At 30.8% G+C, this 22,739-nt stretch overlaps 1 protein-coding gene across 4 annotated transcripts in view; it reads left to right on the top strand.

Moving 5' to 3' along the window:
* LOC139496055 (anti-sigma-I factor RsgI6-like) overlaps positions 1-21,977 on the top strand; it is a 30,519-nt gene extending 8,542 nt beyond the window's left edge. The window contains exons 1-14 of one of the 4 annotated variants that reach the window (XM_071284514.1): positions 7,593-7,686; positions 9,130-9,347; positions 10,011-10,156; positions 11,016-11,108; positions 11,721-11,877; positions 12,835-12,874; positions 13,116-13,274; positions 15,001-15,056; positions 15,771-15,908; positions 16,694-16,865; positions 17,274-17,381; positions 18,494-18,709; positions 20,882-21,095; positions 21,861-21,977. In XM_071284514.1, coding sequence (XP_071140615.1) covers positions 9,160-9,347; positions 10,011-10,156; positions 11,016-11,108; positions 11,721-11,877; positions 12,835-12,874; positions 13,116-13,274; positions 15,001-15,056; positions 15,771-15,908; positions 16,694-16,865; positions 17,274-17,381; positions 18,494-18,709; positions 20,882-21,095; positions 21,861-21,898 — 1,725 coding nt within the window. In that variant the 5' untranslated portion in view covers positions 7,593-7,686; positions 9,130-9,159 and the 3' untranslated portion in view covers positions 21,899-21,977. Of the gene's footprint in view, positions 1-80; positions 219-1,143; positions 1,316-1,662; positions 1,771-3,494; positions 3,711-4,029; positions 4,244-4,655; positions 4,805-7,592; positions 7,687-9,079; positions 9,348-10,010; positions 10,157-11,015; positions 11,109-11,720; positions 11,878-12,834; positions 12,875-13,115; positions 13,275-15,000; positions 15,057-15,770; positions 15,909-16,693; positions 16,866-17,273; positions 17,382-18,493; positions 18,710-20,881; positions 21,096-21,860 lie in introns of those variants that run through there. The other 3 variants (XM_071284506.1, XM_071284490.1, XM_071284497.1) reach the window with 3 other exon arrangements.
* Positions 21,978-22,739: the final 762 nt, after the last annotated feature.

The following is a 22,739-nucleotide window of genomic DNA, read 5'->3' as shown; positions in this document are numbered from 1 at the left end:
GAATTAAAAAAAATAAGAACATGAAAATATACGTTACTATTCATGCTTATAATATATATCAACAATTTGTTTATTTGTAGTATGAAAGTCAGGGGACATAACATGTTTTGGGGTGTTGATGGTCATTCTCCAGCCTGGTTGGATGGTTTGTCATCTACTGAGATACTGCAACAAATGCACATGAGAGTTAATGGGATGATAGCTCATACATATGGACTGTAAGTTGATACTTTTGTTTTATTTGCAAACTTAACTGATTTTCATCATCACGGTAAACCATAAGGTGAGGAACTAAGCAAAAATTCTTTGAATGAATAATTTAAAAAAAAATGAACTGATTATAGCTGATTTGGAAGGTTTCTACGCCCAAATGTTACAATATACTGATAGCCTTTATATCCCGGCTAGCCTCGTCTACAAAGTATCGTAGACTTATAGTTTTGTCACTTACCGCGTCCGTCCCAAATATTTAAAATGGTTTCACCGTTTATTTATCAACGGATTCCAGCTAGACTTTTTATTATTTTATGCAGGATGTAGATTATATAAAAAGGTTTCAATATTTACAGAAAATTGATTTCACTTTTCATGCTAGAATAATGAAAGTATACAGTGTAGTAAACTATTCTAAAGTATGCATATTTTCGAGATTTTGTTTTCTTTAAACCTTCTACATACGACTGGATATAAAAAATGTGTTATTCTTCGTTAAAAATTACACAAGAGGGATACATTGTTGGTCGGTTGACTTTGTTTGCAATTTTTAAGGTAGAACTTTTATATTATACTATCCAGTTTCGCATGAAAAATATCCTGCAATTATCACATCAGTTTTTTTTCAATTATGTCACAGATATTGTCTCATCCATCTTGAGAAATTTTGCCTCTGATCTCACATTTCTTCGTTCGTTACTCTGCGCTGATTCACAGTTTCGACTTAGTGTTAGTTTTGTCACGTGCTACTTGATTTGATATTAAAAATTGTAAATTGTATCACAGATACTGCATGCAAAGAAGAAGAACGTCTTCACAAACTTCTACTGTCACTTTTTTAACAATTTATCAGGATATAATTATTGTAAAACTATCGTCGAATAACTCAGTTCACTTTTTAATTTCAAAAAACTGTTTATATAATTACAGGTTAGAACATTGGGATGTAAACAACGAAAATTTACACGGAGATTTTTTTGAACAAACAACTGGACAGTCAGACATCACCAGGGAAATGTTCAACTGGATGCATTCATTAGAACCGAATGTTAAGCTGTTTCTGAATGACTTTAATGTTGTGAATTCTCATCTTTATACGACGGTTTGTAGAGTAATCTAATGTTGAATAGTGTTATGTTGATTCCGAACGTTAATTATTTTGCACGTTTTTACATTTGATTTGTAATTGATATGTCAGTATTTCTTTAAATACTTAATAATATCAAAACCAAGCTTAAGATAGATATAAAAAATAAAAAGTTCAGATCACATCCAGTATAGATCATATACAATTTTCATTTAAATGGGAAAAAACTTTGATGGATCGAAATGATGAAGAATTCTGCAAGCCTTGTAATTTAAAATTATGTTTAATATACTTTTCAACATGTCCATTTTTTTTATGACAGAATGTAAGAATTATCCATCAGTTTATTTTTATTTCAACAGGCTTACAAAATTCAAGGAAGAAAATTCAAATACGGTGGTATTCCAATATACGGGATGGGAGTTCAAAGTCATTTTAAAACTAGCCAGATAGATATGAATGTTCTTAAGGTAAATCATATCTATAGATGAAGGAGTAGTGGAGTTATACAATAATGAGACAGCAAACTAATTATACAAACTATTACAATGCATTTAGAGGCACATGCAAAGCATATCAATTTACCAAAAAATACATTTTAGTTTTCTTTTAATTAAACATGGTAATGTCGTATATTTTAAGATGAAAAATAGTACAAAAAAAGGATTCACTTTTCAAGCTTCTCGTCTAATATTACGGCGTTGCAATCTTCAGTAATTTGCTTTATGCAATGGTATACATAAACAATCAATTAAGAGTAGGAATCCTAAGACGAACGTCTGAGTACTACTTTCGACTGAAAGAGAGAAATAAAAAAAAAGGCAATAGTAGTATACCACTGTTCGAAATTCATAAATCGATTGAGAAAAAAAACAAATCCGGGTTACAAACTAAAACTGAGGGAAACACATAAAATATAAGAGGAGAACTACGACACAACAGAAACACACCATTTTAAAAATGTAACACACACAGAAACGAACTATAATATAACAATAGCCATATTTCTGACTAAGTACAGGCCATTTTATGAAAAAAAATGGTTGGTTGAACCTATCTTTGTGGTATGCCCAACCTCCCTCTTTTATGGCAATAAAATGGCAATAATATGACATTAAAATGAAAACTTTACATGGCAGGACTACAATCCAAATAAATGGGAGGACATATAGGACAGAGAAACACACGAATAATAGCTAACAGAAGGTACCAGGTTTAAAATACATGTATAATACGCCAGATACGCGGCGGGTTATGTCCTCACAAGACTAACCAGTGACGCTCAGATGAAAACAGTTCGAAAGCCAAATAAGATATCCAACCTAAGCATGTATCAAGTTATAATGAGATTCATGTTTGCTACTACTTATTCTTTAAGTTTTTGAACCAACTGCAGAGATATTATACAGTGTATTTGTCATAATTAGACTATCGATCCTTCTGTAATAGTAGTGTTATATAGTATTTATCATAGTCATTCAATAATGGATAAATCAGATAGGATGAAGGTCAACTATATTGCAAAGTATACATTTAACAGAAACTTTCTTTCAAATAAAAAGAAAACAATTTAGTTTTATATTTATATATTTATACTTTTAACGATGTTATGTCGAGGCAAACATGTATTATATATTTTTTCTTACAAAAAGTTTCACGTAACGACAAACAGGATTTTTTTCTACGTGTTTTATATGTACTTTCAGCAATCTTCATACAATTAAACCTTTAAATATATGAATGAAAGTGAAGAAATCTCTTCAATCTGACATACACGAAAGACACAAAATACACAAGTAATCACGTGTCCCTGTATCAGATTATTACAAACTGTTGTAAAACAATAATCAATGAAATATCCGTTTGTATATTTGAATTTTAACATTTGTAACTTTTTAAAATGGTATATAAATTTATTCAATTTCATGTATTCTCGTCAAATAAACTAGATAATATCGTTTTCACTATATAATCTTAATTAATTTGTGTATTTATGTTTGTTTTTGTCGATACATTTGGATACTATTTTTGGGGAAGAAAAAAATACCGATTGATTTGATCTTGAAGACAGAAAAGTGACACACAAAAACGTGTGTCCTTATTTATTTTTAATGGATACTAGATTTTCAAAACATATTTGTAGATGATACGACATAATAGTTCGACTGCTAATGAACTGTCTTATTTCTTTCAGTATAGATTAGACAAAATTTCACAGAGTGGACTTCCGATATGGATTACAGAATTAAGTATTTTAGAATCTAATGATGTTGATAAAGCTTCAGCGCTAGACGATGTAATGACATTGTATTTTAGCCATCCTGCAGTCGAAGGAGTCCTCCTTTGGGGATTTTGGGATGGTGCTATAAATAAACAACTGAACGCTTTAGCAACAGGAGAAAATGTTACGGTAAATTAAAGATATATTTATATGATAAATTACCCTGTATTTAAAAAAATCAATATTCTATATTCAAGGTATGGAAGTTGAAACCTTTTAAGTATGGAAGTTTATAAGAGAAACATTCGGATATTTGAAAAGAGAGGCGAAAGATACCAAAGGGACATTCAAACTCATAAGTCGAAAACGCACTGACAATTCCATGGCTACAAAAGAAAAAGACAAACAATCAAACAATGGTACACAACATACAATATTGAAAACTAAGGACTGAGCAATACATTCATTACGATTTCACTAACAATATCTTTCTCATTACTAATTTTAGCCCAATGCAGCTGGCATTAAATGGATGGAACTATTTCATCAAAGATTCAGAACTAATGAATTATATTCTTTTGATGGTTTGACTTCAATTGATACAAGAGTATTTCTGGGTGAACATGAGTTGTTAATAAAATACAACGGGAACGTCATACATACAGAAACTATATACGTAGATCAAGGCGGAAAAACTGCTACTGTTCATTTACAAGGCTCAGGTTTGTAAAGAAATCATTTATTTATATTTATGGAGAAAACCTTAAAGTGCATCCTCAAGGCTCAGCTTTAAAAAAAAAATATTTCATTATTATAAGCAAGAAAAACAGAAATAAGGCTCATGTTTGTAGAGTGACCATTTATTGATATGGAAAACTGCTACTGTAGATCTACACTACTTTATACTATCCAAAATGTTGAGAAGTTGTAAATGAATTAAACAATACAAACCCTTTTACATATTTGAAAAAGCTTGTTCCTGCCTTATTCGATTTTGATTCTAGGAAATTTTGCTCACTTTATACGGTATCGTTTCATTTTTAACTTTGGTTAAGTAACTCTCTTTGTACCTTCCCTTTTGAAACTAATTATCTTGTAACCCTTTAATTAACAAATTACAAATTTTTATTTCAGGTAGCAGCTTTCATGTATCACATGTTGACTTGGAGTGATAAATAAGGAGTATTGGTCTACAAATCAGGAAACTGATATTATAAATTAACAAGATCATTATCTAAAAAAATATGTATTCCTGAATTCAGTAATAAAACTACAGCCTTTCATTTATCTATTCAAATCAGAACACTCATCAAAGGTACCTGACTTATAAAATAGTACGCCAGATGCTCTTTCGTCTACACAAGACCCATCAGTAGCGCTCGAATCAAAACTTCTAGGAATTTAATAGTAAACAGCGACATTTTCTCCTCAAGAAAAGAAATACTTGTACTTTCAGAACAAACATCTGTGCTTTTCAATAGACGTCTTTTGAATTCGTGTACTTTCCTTCAAATTTCCTATATCACAATGCTTTTGCCATTTCGTCACAGTAAGAACTGATTGATCAATGAGTGCCGATTTACCTCGAGAGTGGGGGATTTCAAGAGTCTTTTAAACAACATTGATTGATAATGTCATGATTTTTAAAATTTGCAAGTTTGATATTATATTAGAACCACCAGCCTTTTTTATAAAAAGGACTTAGATCTATCCAAATAAAAAAACAAAAAGAGGCGGAAGGTACCTAAGGGACAATTAAAATGCATATGAAGAAGGTAAACGAACAAAATCATATAATGAATTGAAAAGAATATTTTGTACATTTGTCCAAGCTCTGATGCATTAACTCTTTTTTGTCATTCATAAGATTCTATTGTTTGATTTTTTTCAATGGCATTTTTTAAACATAACTAAATCGACATATCGTTTGAACATATGTTATGATGCATGTTGATTTACGTTGGAGGTATATTGTAACAGCCCTTATTATATACATCTCTGAGTCTGCATTAAATATAGATATACCGAGAATTTTATCACGGTATTGATAAAGCACGTCATAAAAGAATGCATGAAATTACTTTTATCGATATTTTGGAAAAATATTTTGTCGACAAAAAGAACTAAACTTATTTGAATATACGTTTTGGATGCCTTTAGTTCTTGTGTTTTTGATGTTATCATAAGATTTTCTTTATTCAACGTTTGTAGATTTCTCGATTTGTTTCATTGCTGATGCATACTTCTTCCTCACAGTTCCAATAACATTTCGTGTGTTTTTTTGCATTTTCATGCTTTCAAAATGAACATGTAGCTTCCATTGTGCAAATATCACTGATTCCATTCCTGCCTTTCTTTAACATATATATATATATTTGTTTGAAAAACGAGTCTTTAGTGTTTTTTAAACATATTATTTATAAAATAATAAAAAAAACATAAAATACAAAATGAATCTCTTCGAAAACTCACCTTGTAAACAGCTTTTAAAAACGTATTTCTTCACCACATTAGTGCAGACATTGTGTAGCAATCTGTTAAATAAAAGCAACCATAGATTACAGACGTTCAAATCTCACAAATCGACTAGAACGAAATAAACAAGATAACAAACAGAAAGGGGGGAAATTGTATGCACTCCTGAAGTAGCAATACCAGGTTCAACGACTGGGTAAGCGACTCCTCCTATGCATATATCACCGCCATGACAATTTACACTCAAAATATCGCAATCGGGAACAGGAAACAAATGGTAAAATTGCAGATCAGACAACTATAATGATTAAGTTATAACCCTCGTATGAAAGTCGCTATTGATTTGAGACACCTATGTTTACCTATGATATGCGTTTCCTTTGCTCACACATTGTTGTCAATATAATAGAATTATATACGACTGTCATACAAGTGAGCAATTTAGGTGAATACAAAACCAGATTTACTCCACCATTGTCTAATGAAATGCATGTACATGTACCATGTCAGAAATATGACAGTGCTTTTTCGTTCGTTTGATGTGTGGAACCTTTTGATTTTTGCCATCTGTTCAAAAATGTTTCGTTTTTAAATTTCCTTATAATTCAGTATTTTGTTATTTTGCTTTTGACTTGGTTGGCTTCTTATCTTCGTTCTCATGCCCATGTAACACATACTACCTTTTTACATAAAATCTTAAAACTTTTCATCTACTACACGTATCCTATAGATGAATAGAACTGCCTTATAGGACGTATTTTTAGCAAACTTTAATGGCAGAATCTTCTGATATCTAGATCAAGATAGACAGAAAAGGATACTTCGATTTGCAAATATGTTGAGATGTTTGACATAAACGGCCTCTACAAATAAATGATCATCAATAAAGCGTTACGAAATATGCATTTCTCAAGACGATGTATGAAGACAATAAAGGAATTATAATTCTATTTACTTAGTTTGATAGGAAACAAAATATAAGAATTACAAAAAATATTATCAAATTACAACATACAACACCAATAACTGATTCCTAAGAGAAAATAAACGAATACATAAAGACAAACAATGACCATCACCTGTCCTAAATTGTCTGACTTAGTACAATTATACAACCCGATCTGGTTACGTCTGTTTTACCTGAGCATAACCCTTCCTCTTTTCTTATGAAATAAATATACAATACTGAAGTCGTCAAAGTCTATCATCAAGATACAAGTAAAAAATAACAAACAGTGCGATGTACCAGTACATATATAAAATCAACTAAGAAGAGCTAAATTACCAAGAAGTTGTAATTTGGCTAAAAAAAGCTCTAGCCTTACCCAACTTTTGGTGGAAAGTGCCTTATTGCAATCATAGGTCATATCTCTATCCCTATAATATAAATCATTTAGACGTGTATTTATTGTTACATTTAGAACAAAAGATTTCTATTTTTGTCTGTTTTCAAATATTCAATTTGTTTTATCTGTTAAGGAAATCTTGTGCAACATATTTGTAGGCCTTATCTACCGACTTCAGAATATAATTAAGTATATTATAACGTGACCGGCATGTGAATCGTTATCTATATATAGTGTATTTCAATTATTTGTACTATTCCTGAATGTGAATATTCTCTAGACAAGATTTTAAGCACTCAAATACCATTGTTCCGTTTGATAACCAGGATTATTAGGCACCACTTGTAAGTACCAGCTACCTCGAATCAAATTTGTTTTTGTGTGTATTTCGTTCATTAAATCAATTGTTGAAACGAGGACTGCTTACTTGTTATTTTATTTTTCACTTATGATTTATTCTATTTTAAAAAATAAGCACGATAAAGGACGGACGATACCAGAGGGACATTCAAACTCATATACTAAAATAAACTGACAACGGTAAGCTATGTTGAAATTTGTCATCATTCAAACAATTCAGCAACGACAGTTTACCGATGGAAAATACAGGCATATCCCTTTAAAATAAACATGCTGAAATAACCAAAAATTTGGCTTATTAACATCAACAACTAAAACTGTAAGACAATTCAACACATCACACTTATTGTAATGTCTTCGACCCTCTTATGGTTTAAATTTGTGCTTCATAAATTATTGCAAATCACAGGAAATTTACTTTTCCTAGAAACAAAATTATAACAAAATGAACAGCATTGTCAAGATAGCCTGGTTTGTTATATACACAAAATCTACTAAAACTATATTTAACGTACACAAAATCCCCTATTTTTAGCCAGATTAAACGTAGATCGCAAACGTTAAACTACATTTCACTGTCAAAAGAGTAACGAAAGAGCCACAACAAACACAATATATTTATCAAGTTCGGAGCACATTTCCAGATTGACATTCATCACAACAAAAATGACAAAAAAGAAAACATCAGGCTACAAAATACTACACCGAAAGTTAAGATTGAACAACACGAACCCTGTCAAAAAGTAAGCGTGATCTCAGATTGTCCGAGGGAGGTCGATAAGCAAAAATCGATTATAAAAGAGAGATGAAAGATACCAGAGGGACAGTCAAACTCATAAATCGAAAATAAACCGACAACGGCATGGCTAAAAATGACAGACAAATAATAGTTTTCAAGAAGCATCATATAAAACTAAAGACTAAGCAACTCAAACCCCGCAAAATACTAGTGGTGATCTCAGATGCGCCGGAAGGGTAAGCAGATTCTGCTCCAAACATATCCGTGGTCACCTGTAACACGTTCAATGACGGTCAATCAAATCATGATGGCGTGCAAAACTTTTAATGGGATTACTGTTACTTTCGTACTAAACGGATAGCCAAAACCGTTAAAGATCAATTTGCGATTAGACAGTTGCAACTTCTTTACTATCATGTCTCTTGGAAAAGTACAGCATTACATTATACGCGCACGATAAGTGCCAATAATTGATATAGGTTATTGAAATTAGTTGAGCTTTCAAAAAATGTATAAGTATAAATCAAAACAGTGTTTTTATCTTTCAGGCAATCGAGTTTTGTTATGAATTTCTTATGAATTTATGCTTTTAAATTATTTTCCTGTTGCTGTATAAATATTTCATTTTTTTTATAAAGGCACTATAACTTGGGATTCATTTTAAAAGCCTACGCTTTATTATTCAAAGCAAAGACCAAGTACACCAAACCTGGCGGCCATGCTGATCTCCAACTTTAGTGTGGTCCTAATATTCTTGACTACAAGCATTGTTTTGGCAGCAGACTTATTACAAAATTCTGATTTTGAGCATCCACATAATATTGCTCCTTGGGTTTGCCACGATTGTCAAGCATCAGTTGTAAATACTAGCTACCATGGTCATCGAAGTCTGAAAGTTACAAACAGGTTAGTCTTGTATGTTTTTTATTTTAGTTCATTTGTATGTTTTGAACTTGAGAAGGACGTCCATTTTCACTGAACTTACTGTTTTCATACTGTATTGAAGACCCATCGGTGACATTCGACTGGATTTTTTTACTCATATATCGCGTTGTTCTTATTGACACACTCCCCATTTTAATTCTCATTTTTTTCTCTGATCATATTAAAACCATTTGTTATTATATTTGTTTCAGAATATTTTGGGTTTTTTGCAAGTTCTTGTGATAATATTACTGAATGTGCAGCTGCATGATGATATACCTGTTGTTATTTTTAACAACACATAATGTCAAAACTAAATAAAAGTGTTAACAAAGTTAACAATAAGAATGTGGAGCAATCTAAATATACACATCTTGATTTGCATTTTTACATTGCTAGCCTTCGGATAATACAAAAATAAGTATATTTTTCTTACGATAGACTTTATCAATTTATTATTTGAAATGACATAATTACACAAATGTACTATGATACATTGAAGCTTCAATGCTATAGATTAAGTATATAATTATCATATTTGAATACAATTAATAAAACAACGGTTACATTATGGTAAGTTTTAATGGATGTTCCAAAAAAAAACAAATTTGATAATGATATAATTGCTAATTGTTGATATTACAGACATCGAATTCAATCACGATTGACACAGTTCTTCAATGTACAAGGTGGAAAAAATTTAAAATGCAGGGCATATATCAAGGTTTTAAATTTGCCACATGGTAAAATGTCGGTTAGTGTTAAATTGATGAGTGCCATTTCTACGCACGGTAAGTTTTGATTTAAAATATTTATTTCTATTTAGTTTTTCATTTTTAATTTCAAATGCCAAAAAAAATAATTGCTGGACGTTGATGGCGGTGTTCATTTCTCAATTCACTAACATCCCACTGAAAAAATATTTTAATTAATGTATTTGCATTAGCACAACAAATAAGTTTGGTTTTTGTTGATGTATGTGATCTATTTAAATTACACATAACGCTACGTCATATTATGCTTTATATATGACATGGTTTTTATCATAGTGCCTAAAAAAAATCATACAACCCCAGTCACAGCATTCCAGAGTTGACTTAATACACATAAGATTATACTACTACTTTCCATAAACTCAAGTGGTATGATTAACCAGGATAAGTTTTGATTATACTCATCATTTTATCGATCATAGGAGAATGTCAAAATACTCATATAATATGTATGTCTGTTCAAACTCACGAACCTGTTGTCAATTGGTTGTCTTTGGTTCAAGTCATATATGTTTTCATAAATTTTTATTATAAATAAGGCCGTTAATTTTATCGATAGAGCCAAAAGTTCTACTTGATTCCACAAACATTATGAAATTGCCGTATCTTTTTGAAGAACGTAGAGGGATCTATATAGCTTTTCAAATGATTGTCCTTTGACCTTTGGACGTGTTGTGTCGTTGGAAATCATGCCACATTTTTTGTTTCAATTTTTAATCATTACATGCATAATGGTATAATATTTATGATCATTAAGACTGTTTAAAAGTTTATGACCACAGACTTCATGTAAGTCAAATTAAACGAATTTCTTCTTTCTAATTTCGCAAGATATATTTTAATTTGACGATAAACATAATCAAATTTTCTATTGAAGGAAGACTTCACCATAGTGTAATTGGTTTAAACAAATATGTTAAGCCACAAAACGGGTGGACAGAAATCGGTGGAGACATACCAATTCCTTCAGGTAATGTGTCAAATGACCTGTATCGTTTTTAGTGAAAGCTTATTATCTGACAGTATCTAAACGAGTATATGAGTGTAAACAATTATACATTAAAAAGATAATTCACGTAGATTTGCTTCTGAATCGGCATGTACGAGATCATTGAAAATATTTTCGGTTTGATGAAAAAGGTAAAATCACAAAAATACTGAACTCCGAGGAAAATTCAAAACGGAAAGTCCGTAATCAAATGGTAAAATCAAAATATATTCTAGACTTGGTACAGGCATCTTGTGTAGAAATTGTTGGATTGAACCTGGTTTTATAGCTAGCTAAACAACTCACTTCCATGACAGTCGCAACAAATTCCATTATATTAACAACGATGCGGAAACAACACAAACAAACATAATAGGTAAAAAAATATTGTACATGACAAACTTATCTTTTTGACAAAAACTGAAACACTTTCTACCCTACTTATTTAAAGGGATACGTATCACATCCAGCAATTTATATTAAGAATAATAATATTTATCCAACATTCATTATTTTTACCTAAAAATGATCGATACAAAATGGGTAGTAACTACCTGTGAGTTATTATTTGTTATGTATATACACATGTTACAGGAACTTCGCGTATACAAATCTCCACACAAATTGACGATCCGTCGGTGAATTATCTCTTTGATTATTCAAGCTGCCAATACATTGAACATGACCCTAACTGGAAAACTAAGGCCAACCAAAGAATAAATAACCTCCGAAAGGGAACGCTAAACATAAGGTAAACATCATAATTAAATAACACAGAAAAATCCGCAATAGAATCATGGCGACCACCGGATATGTATATACTGTACATTATATTGCGACTTTTGGAAGTAATGGATTACTAACTGTCATACTCCTAACTCTTTTTGCAAATGAAGTGTATGGTAGGGAAGTAAAATTGATTTACTTATATGACAGTCCTCTCCAGTTTCTAATTGTCTACGCTCCTTTAGCAAAAACATAACACAATAAAACAACAATTTTTATTGTTTTTACTAATTTTGGATAGACCTGTCTTAAAATAATAAACACAACTTCCTAGTCATGCAATGATATAATTCGATTTGCAATCATGCTTTGAGCATTCATAACAGAATCAGAATACTATGGTTTAGCTTATTGAATGGTTGACACAAACATTCATTTGCTGATAAAGAGTTATGTCCCTTAATCTTGGTAAAACTTTTAGTTTTAATCTGTTCAAATTACAACTCATAGAACACGTAAAGAATCTACGGAAAGAGATCTAACATTGAATGTCATGCTATTAACGTATATATAACAAATATATGACACCCTTACGACAGACATTTATCCTTCTGATGACCTGACTTAATAAAGGGCTCAGAGAGACATCTTGACAATCCTGCCTGTACCTTGTCTAACGTCTGGACTACTCGCTAAACTAGGCTACTGAAGGCCGAAAGTTGACCTTTAGTTGTTAATTTCTGTGTCATTTTGATCTCTTTTGGAGAGTTGTCTCATTGACAATTATACCTTATCTTCTTTTATATATATATTAGAAATTGCAATTCTAGAAAAGATTGCTGACTGAATTCCTTAAAGAGCTTAAACAGATAAAAAAAAATTACCATGGCATTGAGTTAAAAGAAGATCGCTATGATCAATAAAATCAATAAATCATGAAAGAAATACATTTACATTTTCTCTTTTTATTTCCATGTTGCAGCCTTGCAGGCACTCCTCCATCAATCGGCCTAACTGTTCAGGTATTATTTTTTTATGACCCTTCAAACTCTTTCAATTTTATTCAGCCACAAATTTAACGAACTATCTCAGCTTGTTAATAGTTTTTTCACTCAAAGTTTGCAATAAGATATATACAAGATCTGTGAGATATATACTGTCCTTCTTAATGAAATTTGTATAATTCATCTTATAAAATAAGTGCATAATATTTATATAACTGTCAGACGAAATATTAATCAAGACTTTTCTTTCTGTTGGTAGATAAAACAGACAAAAAGTAAGTTTGCTTTTGGAACAGCTATAAAAGCACCATATATCACAGATAGTTCATATAAAGCTTACCAGGACTTCGTGTATAACAACTTTGAATGGGCCGTTACAGAGAATGCATTGAAATGGAGACTTATGGAATGGACAAAAGTAAGTATTTTATTATTTACAGAGTTGTTCTCTAAAAGTTCGTTTCTATGTATGTTGCATTGTCGCTTTGTATTGTTGAACTATGTTGACTTTTGTTTCCTTTTTTTTCTTTTTTAGTTAATCTGTTCCCTTGGATTTAATTTGAAACCCTTATCTGTTTTCTCTCAATCGATTTATGACGTTTGAACAGCAGTACAAGTGCTGTTGCCTTTATTTATGCTGTTTTCATGTTTTTTATCTTTAGAATTATCTTTCAATTAGGACTATTACTTGAAAAACATAAGCATTATTTTAAGTGGATCAAAGGTTTTAAGGGGGCTCGCGGGTCTAAATCATTTTTTTTTTTTTATTTAATATAGGATTTCTCAATATTTTTCTATAAATGAACTTTATCTTATACCTAATAGAAAAATAAAATAAAATAATGGGGTCACCGTTCGTTTACGCTCACAATCTGCCTTCGAAAGAAGCATACATTTTTGTTAATGTCCCTTTTTTCTGTTGAACTAATAGCAGAAATAGCGGTAATATCGAAATAAAAAAATAACTAAATTACAGAAATCGCTTAAAGTTTACAATTATTTAGTTTATGTACAGCTTCTTTGAAAACAACAATATAAAATACAGGTCACCGATGAGTTAAAAAAAAGATATTTCAATTTTAATGCCAAAAAATGGCATTTTTGCACCACAGGGAGATAATTTGGAGCATTTTTAATGATATCTACATTTTAAAAGTCACCTGGGGCCAACACGAATTGATTTTTTGGAATGATTTTTGTACCATATGATAAAGTCACAACTACTACAGGTAATAAATAAAATTTGTAATGAAAAATAAATGTTTTATTTTTTTCTTAAAATCTTATACCCGCGAGCCTCCTTATAAAAGGGTACAAGAATTATTTTTTTTTTATGTTTGTTTGTTAAAACGATGGAATCTAAAAATAGTGATAGCTATTTCAACAAAGCATAGAAAGAAAACATAAGTAATAATAGTGAACCTTATTAAAAGTCAAATCTATAGTTAACGTCAGCAGTTCTTCTTTCAAATTTGTGTTCGTGTTCCCAAATGTTGAAACTTTTTATGAAATGAAAAATAGTAAGAAATGGAGTATACACATATAATGATAGACTTTTAATACATATGGCTAAAATGTAATTGATATGAAATCAAAGGTCATCGACAATAGTCAACTATACTTTTTTTTCTAATTGTCGCTTATAATTGCCTACACACACTTCGCTTCAAATTTTGTTGCTAGTTGTCTCATTTGTAATGAAAACAAATCGCATAGTATGTATATCGATTTATTTTTTACCTAAAGTTAATGTAAAATTCGTATTTTTCAAGGATCATACACAGTAGAAGCAATACTAGGTTTCTAACAAGTAAACTGATTGTTCAAATATGTGTTGAGACATAGAAAGCTTTGAAAAATGAATTCATCTTCGTAATTTTCTCGCTAATGGTTACAATGTAATACATTAGATAAAGTAATTGTAATAGACTGAAATGAATTAAAATCATGTAAGGATTTGTAACTGATTATTGCATGATATATTCTGCGAAATTTTGGACTGATCATATTGCTTTTTGATAAGTGTTTTAATTACCAATCACTAGCATTACAACTTGTAAGCATGTAAAGGGATAATATATAACATGCACAAGTTGCAGAAAATATTATAACAATAATTAAGATAACAATTTTTAACATTGTAGAGTCACATTAATTATGCCAAAGGTGTTGATGCTGTCAAAGTGTTGAAGGCTCATGGGTAAATTTCATTTTTCAATTGACTCATCACATGATTGTTGAATTTAGCATTTGTTAATTTCAACACTATTTACTAGTGTCTTAAGAATCCATAGTAATATTGTTACGCCAACAAATTGAGATTGAACAATGGTTCAAACAATGATTTAAATAATCAATGTGTATCATATGACGAGTCATTTTTCAACAAATATGATACTAATTTAGTATTCTTTTATGTAAACATGAAAAAAAAATCAATGATATATCAAATGATACATTTCAAAGCACCAAACACAAAACTCTATAGAGCGCTTTTAAAAGAATGTGGGGAAACTGTGAGTATCCTAATTTGTTATCTTTCTGCTGTCAAACGGACAAATGTGTTCTGTACTGGTATCCAACTGAATTTCTTTTATGTTTGTGGTAAAATTTAAATTCAACTCATGTTTATTATTTCAAGAATATGCTTTTCGGGGTGTGCGATACGTGGTCAGTTATTTATTTTTTTTATATACGGAGTATGCGATATAGGGTAGATGATACAAACTGAAAAAAAGAACCTTTATAAAATATCCAAAATTGCTGTGTTAAGTATAAAATATATGATGAAAAGTGATAATAACTCGACAATACTGATCAAACTATTTAATATTTTAACAGACGACTTGTTAAAACATCGCACAAGCTGTGCTTTTGTTTACTTTTAAATATAGCAACAATGTATGTTTTGTAGTATGAAAGTAAGAGGGCATAACATGTTTTGGGCTACTACTGGACATTCTCCATCCTGGTTAGACAGTATGTCATCAACTGAGTTATTGCAGCAAATGCATACAAGAGTGAATGGCATGGTATCTCATACAGGGGGATTGTAAGATGGTTCTTCTTATTACAAACTTTCCTCATCGCTTAATGGATGTGAAACTGAGCTAAAATGTCCTATGTTAGCTAAATATATCATGAATATTTCAATTCTATCAAATATTTGAAATACGTATTTAACAGATAGATAAATAATTGCTTTTAAAAGAACAACAACTTTTAAAAAATGTAAAACCTCCGATCGATTTGAATTTTCAGTTTTTCTAAAGGAATTTTAGTACCGGAAGAAAGTAAAAAACAATTCATCAATAAAATTTAAAGCATATATAAAGAACGTTCAATCCAACGCATTCTTTAGCTCATGATTCTTCAACTTATTGGTGGATTTTATGCCGTTCATACCACTTGGTATGCGAGATTTTAATTATGTCGATATTACGAATAATGTAACATACATTGCATATTCTTCACTCAATTCTATTCCATCAACTTTATGAAGAAAATTTCTCGGAATTACATCTTTAATCTTCCCAAATTGTTTCTGAGAAAGTGTATCACATTATTGGACATTACAAGATCGTTGTACAAGTAACAATTATCGTCAACCTGACATCGTCATCGGTTTTATCTTGTTCCTGACATTGGTAAGACCTTTCAATTTTATTGAGGGTTCTGATGTACAACAAGGATGATGTTAATAACTCTTTTTACACTTCTACGATCACACTACGGTTTGACATGAAAAACTTTGTGAAAATTATATAATGAAAATTTGTAATTTCAGCACCAAAAAAAATCTTTTATCTATAACGGCAAAATTTCATACCATTACAGGTTAGAACATTGGGATGTGAACAACGAAAACATACACGGAGACTATTTTGAACAGAAAACAGGACATTCAAATATCACCATGGAAATGTTCAACTGGATGCATTCATTAGAACCGAATGTTAAGCTGTTCCTGAATGACTTTGCCGTGGTTAATACTCATCTTTCTACAACGGTTTGTTGAGTTATAATGTATTTATTTTGTCGACGTTATCGAACGTTATTTTCTTGCAATTTAATATTATCAAATCTGACTTTTTTAACTGGTACATGTATGCACCAATATTTATGTTATATGCTATACAAATGCTTAACAAAAGGGAAATGAAAGATATGCATTTCACCTCGGACCCGAAATGAATCATAGATGAATTTATTGAACAGTTATTTCAATGAAATAAACATTAATACAATGGTCGAGGGAGAAAACATTTTGTTAGCCATTATCTTAAAAGTTTTGTTTAATACTGTAGTGGACGTTTTATTTTATTTCGTATCTTATGAATATAAATAAAGAGGCAAAATGAAGAACAAATGTTCAATTTTATTTTAATTCAGTAAACCTTGTGATTTGTTAACACAGGCTTACAAAAGTCAAGGCAAAAGGTTCAAAGATAGTGGTGTTCCAATATACGGAATGGGAGTTCAAAGCCATTTCAAAACTAGCCATCTTGATATGGATGTTCTTAAGGTATATCTTACATATGAATGAAAGAGATGTAATTATTTACGATATAAACAGCAACCCAACAACACAAACAATTACAAGACCTCTTTTTGAATAAAACACAAATCTGACAATCTGCACATTTTGGCTTTAAATATTAAACTGAAAATGTGATTGCTTATAATTTTTAAAAAAATACAGACACGGATACTCCATGGCAGTTCAGGAGAAAATACGAAATCTTTGAGAGAAAAAAATTCCTAATACGAACTTTTGAGTTTTCGTTGTATTTGAAAGAGAAAAACTTATACAATCAAATATGTCCATCTTCGAATAGACGAACGGAAAAAGAAGAGTGCTCGAATGAATGATGAGAGGGCTTTGGTATTTGCTAAGTTTGAGTCTTTGTTATTAATGCTTCGTATACTATAGAAATAGTTTCCATGATATTTTAAATAGTAGTTAGGAATTATTCAATTAAATGAATATGCATATTTTCCATGAAAACATAGTCTTGCAATAGATATGATATTGTTTTTAACATAATTAAAACCACACTTTATAAATGCTTTGGTTACCTACAGAAAAGGATCTATAAACAACAAGTGAGAAGTTTATATGACCATAAAACCTGGTTTAACCCACCATGTCTTTCGGAAAATGCCTGTACCAAGTCATGATACAGTTGTTTTTCATTTGCTCCGGTGATTAAATATGTTTGGTTTTGTCAGTTATTATTGACTTCCTCGTTTTGAATTTGTTTTGGTAGTTTTGTAATATCTTTTTTTCTTTTATTGTTGTATTACCGATTTGTATAATTAGTTACAGGACAGGTAGAGCAGGATGTGCTTACACTTCAGCAGATCACTGTTGTATTACCGATTAGTGCTTTTATTAAGCAAAATGTCAGGAATAGCAAGGGTTGCTTTCACTTCCTGAGATCACCCAAATGTTTGCGTTGGATCATGTTGCAGAGTCACAAAATTTCAATGTATTGTTTTGTCATTTTCGTCTGTTTTGTCATTTTCGTCGTTTTTGTCGTGGTTTTTTCGGATTCTCTACAACTCATAATTTAGTATTGTCCCTTCCATACATGTCTAGCCTTTCTTAAAATAGACTGTATATTTCTTTTGTAGTATAGATTAGATAAAGTTGCTGAAGTTGGACTTCCGATATGGATTACAGAACTAAGTATTTTAGACACTAATGCCAATGATAAAGCTACAGCGCTTGATGATGTTATGACATTGTACTTCAGTCATCCTGCAGTTGAAGGAGTACTCCTTTGGGGGTTTTGGGATGGTGGTGTTTTTGACAAAGCGATTGCTTTAGCAACGGGAAGTAATGTTACGGTGAGTTATTTGGCAAAACTTAAAATATAAAATTTCAATCCTGGTATCTATGATGAGTTTATTCACTACCACTGGGTAGATTCTATGGCTGATGGAGTTTTTATTCCCCGAGGGTATCACCAGCCCAGTAGTCAGCACTTCTATGTTGACATGAATTATCATTGATATGGTCACAATTATAAATTAGCTGTTTACAAAACTTTTCATTTTTGAAATACTGCGGCTTTCTACCTCAGGAATAAATTACCTGAGCTGTATTTGGCAAAACTTTTAAAAATGTGTATGTCATCAATGCTCTTTGAGGTAGCACAATACAAAAGCAACTAAATTTTATCAAAATTTCATTTTTTTGTTTTTCTGTTTTTGTTACTTCTTAATATTCCAAAACCACAGAAGAAAAAAATCATTTACATTTCTTGCACTGTTAATGAGTTTTGATGATAATTAGTTTTATAAACAAATGCACGTGTCTGACTGATACAAGATAAAAACATGTAGGCTGTACTTTGTGGCTAATCAATAGAATCATTTGATAGCGTTATGACCACTGACCAGCAATAAAAATAACGGTTATGAAAAAGAGGTGGATTAGGGATTTATGGGAAAATGAAGTTATTGAATTCTTTCTTTATTGGAGCTGCCAGGAGAACATCAAACTCAAATATTTGGAGATATAGAGGAAATCAAAATATAAATGTACAAATATCAAACAAATATAATTGTACAACAATTAATGTTTCTGATGTTTATGTTAGAATTTCTTAAGGAGATAAATAAGTTGATATATGACTTCTTTTTAAAAGAAAATATAAATTGATTATTTCATTACCAAACTGCAAAAATGAAAAAAATGTTTTTTTTGTAAAATACCATATTGTCATTGTATACAATTACAATTTTAGAAATCCCCCATATGGATCCTCTAGACTGACCAACTGATCATTTTGTGTACACATGCATAACTTACTTTCTGTAACAATGCAAAAATCAAAACATATTATTTGATGTACTAAATGAAAAGAATCCATATTGAAGAAAGTAAATGCAATATGTAATTAAACTTTTGATATCATTAATAGTAAAGGTTTATCATGGTGGGCGGAGTTTTGACCATATCTGTAGCAACTGACTTCCAGCAAGGTCACTAATGATATAACATCTCCCGCCAGATCTTATTTTTGTTGCATATGGTTTGCATTTTCTTTATATATTTAGAATTGCTGAAATAGAATGCTTTCCTACTGGTCAAAACCGAAATGATTAAAGGCCAATCCTGAAGTATCCCCTTGGTACATGTGTGAATTATATTGAAGTTAATGGGGTACAAGTAGGAAAATTCTTATTTATTCAATTGTGACACATTAATTTTTGTCATGCAAATGTAGTTTTTAATGAAATTAGTTCCTTAGATGGGTGCCCCTATATGCCTGATTTTCACACATGTTGTTCCTTGACCAGTTATCTTCAAAACTGTGTCTCAGATTTTCGAAAACATCAATAGAACACATTCATACCCAATTAAATTTAGTGATCTCTTATGAATTGAAGTTGCAAACTTCATTGGAGGTTTATGACAGAATGAAATACAATAGGAAAAATCTGAGACACGGTTTTGGAGGTGTTGTACAAGAATCTATAAAATATTTTGGGATGCTATACATAACAAAGAAGCTAATTTCATTCAAGTGTGGACATCACAATATAGCAACTAATTACATAATAATTTATTATGTAATAATTATGTCATAATGAAATTATCACCATTTGAAAGATTAATCTTTCTTCTTTCTTTTGGTACCTCATTTATAAAATTCATAGTTGGAATGAAGACATTACATCAGTTTATAGTTGTCTGATTGGGGTGAAAAAATCTTTGTAATGTGCTACCTAAACTTCGTACTTTATTTTGCGTTTTTAACACTTTCGATTCGAACGTCACTTATGAGTCTTATGTAGACAAAATGCGAGTCTGTATAAAATTTTAATCCTGGTATCTATAATGAGTTTATTATGGATATATCATTACATGATATATTACTATATTCATGAATTGATATATTAGCCACATAAAAAAATCATTCTGATGTACGAAATTTATGATAGATGCTTTCAAGTATTTTATATCTGAACTCATTATGTATTCTGAACAATAAATTTCTAATTTTGTTTTAGCCAAATGCCGCTGGAACAAAGTGGAACGAATTATTTCATCAAAGATTCAGAACTAATGAGTCTCATTCTTTTGATGGTTCTACTTCTATTCATACAAGAGCATTTTTAGGTGAACATGACTTGGTGATAAAACAAAACGGCAACATCATACATACAGAAACTATTAACTTAGATCATGGAGGAAAAACTGCTACTGTGCATCTACAAGGCTCAGGTTTGTACAAAACAAAATATCTAGATCATGTTTGAAAACAGTTACTATGCAAATACAAGGCTCATGGTAGTATGAAAACCATTAACGTGTTTGGGTGGGATTCCTCTTTATCAGTTTTCTATTTTGTGTTATGTTTACTTGTTGTCCTTTGATTTTTTGATATATTTTTTACCATGACGTTGTCTGTTTGTTTTCGACTTACTTGTTTGAATATCCCGTTGTTATAATTCGCCTCCCTATTTCAATCTAGATTATGATTGAACAACTGCTATTGTAGATCTACAAGGCTACGGTTTGTATAGAAACTAGTTATTTATATCGTAGTACAGATACTTTACATCTAAAAAGCTCAGATCTGTACATGAACCATTGCTCATGTTGGAAACCAGAAACTGATCATACAGAAGGCTCATGTTAGTAATAGAATAAAATAATTTAGGTTATGGTTGAAACACTGTTACTATACATCTACAATGCTAGGATAACAGGGGAAGTTAACCCCGCCAAATTATGTGTGTATAAGTACCAAGTTAGTTACTGATTTGAAAGTTTATATAATGTCGAGTCAAATTCATATCGGTAACTAAGAGGGAGGCAAAGATAAACGAGTTTCTGAATGAACATCTGACTACATATGTATGTACAGCAACACAAAAATACATGTAAATGCCAATGATCTTCAATTTTGTCAGAATGCAAGTATACACTGTTATAAAACCAAATTAAATATGAAAAAAGCTAAAACTTGAACATTCTTTCTTTCAGGTAGCAGCGTTCATGTATCACATGTTGCCTTCGGGTAATTATCATGGGGCGTAGTTCAAATCAACAATATGGAATTACATATCAACAACATTACACGATATAAAATTATTTATTTGATGTATTTGTTATTTAATCGAATATATCTCGCCATCATATTATCGCATTTGCCCGAATGTTTTACAAATACAGTGTAGTTTAAGAAAAATCATGTTTAATGTTTTCTAGGTTCATATATAGTCCGTCCAAATTAATTTAAAATCATAGAAAGGTGTCATTGAAAAGTCACAAATCAAAATATTCGACCGCAATATGTATATCAACTCAAAATTGTCGTTTAGATTTTTAACGATAAAGAGATACAAACAATAAAGATAATGATGCATGATTGACTGCTGTATTCCAATTTTTGTCAATTTTACCAATTTAAGGTCTTTCTTCTTTTCCAAGGAAAGAACTATTGGCTTTGTAATGATATTTTTTTTTTCACCTTATATTTTTTTTTGCATGGTATTGTTTTTTCAAAAGATGTCGCCCAGATGTTTTGTATATGATATGGTACAGCTAATACGCTTTTGAAACGGACCCTGTTTAGCTGAACTTATTTGTGAAACACTGTTTACTTTTTATGACATCACCTTCGAAACCTTTAAGATCGCGCTGAATTTATTTTCCAAATTGCTCGTTATTTCCTCAAAGTGTAATGTTTCGTTTTGACCGATGCATTATGAAGACTCCGTGTGAGAGTTATTCCCCGTTTTTGAAATGAGTGGTATGTTTTTTTAAATGGTAAACCATTAGGAATAGAGCCCTGGAGTCTATATCCTTGGTCTACCAAAAGAAAATGTTGGTCAAGGTCAAAGGTCAAGTTAATGTTTTAAA

This window comes from Mytilus edulis, chromosome 1, assembly GCF_963676685.1.
Source record: "Mytilus edulis chromosome 1, xbMytEdul2.2, whole genome shotgun sequence".
In the NCBI taxonomy this organism is placed as follows: Eukaryota; Metazoa; Mollusca; class Bivalvia; order Mytilida; family Mytilidae; genus Mytilus; species Mytilus edulis.
This window is presented reverse-complemented; position numbering and strand designations above follow the sequence as displayed.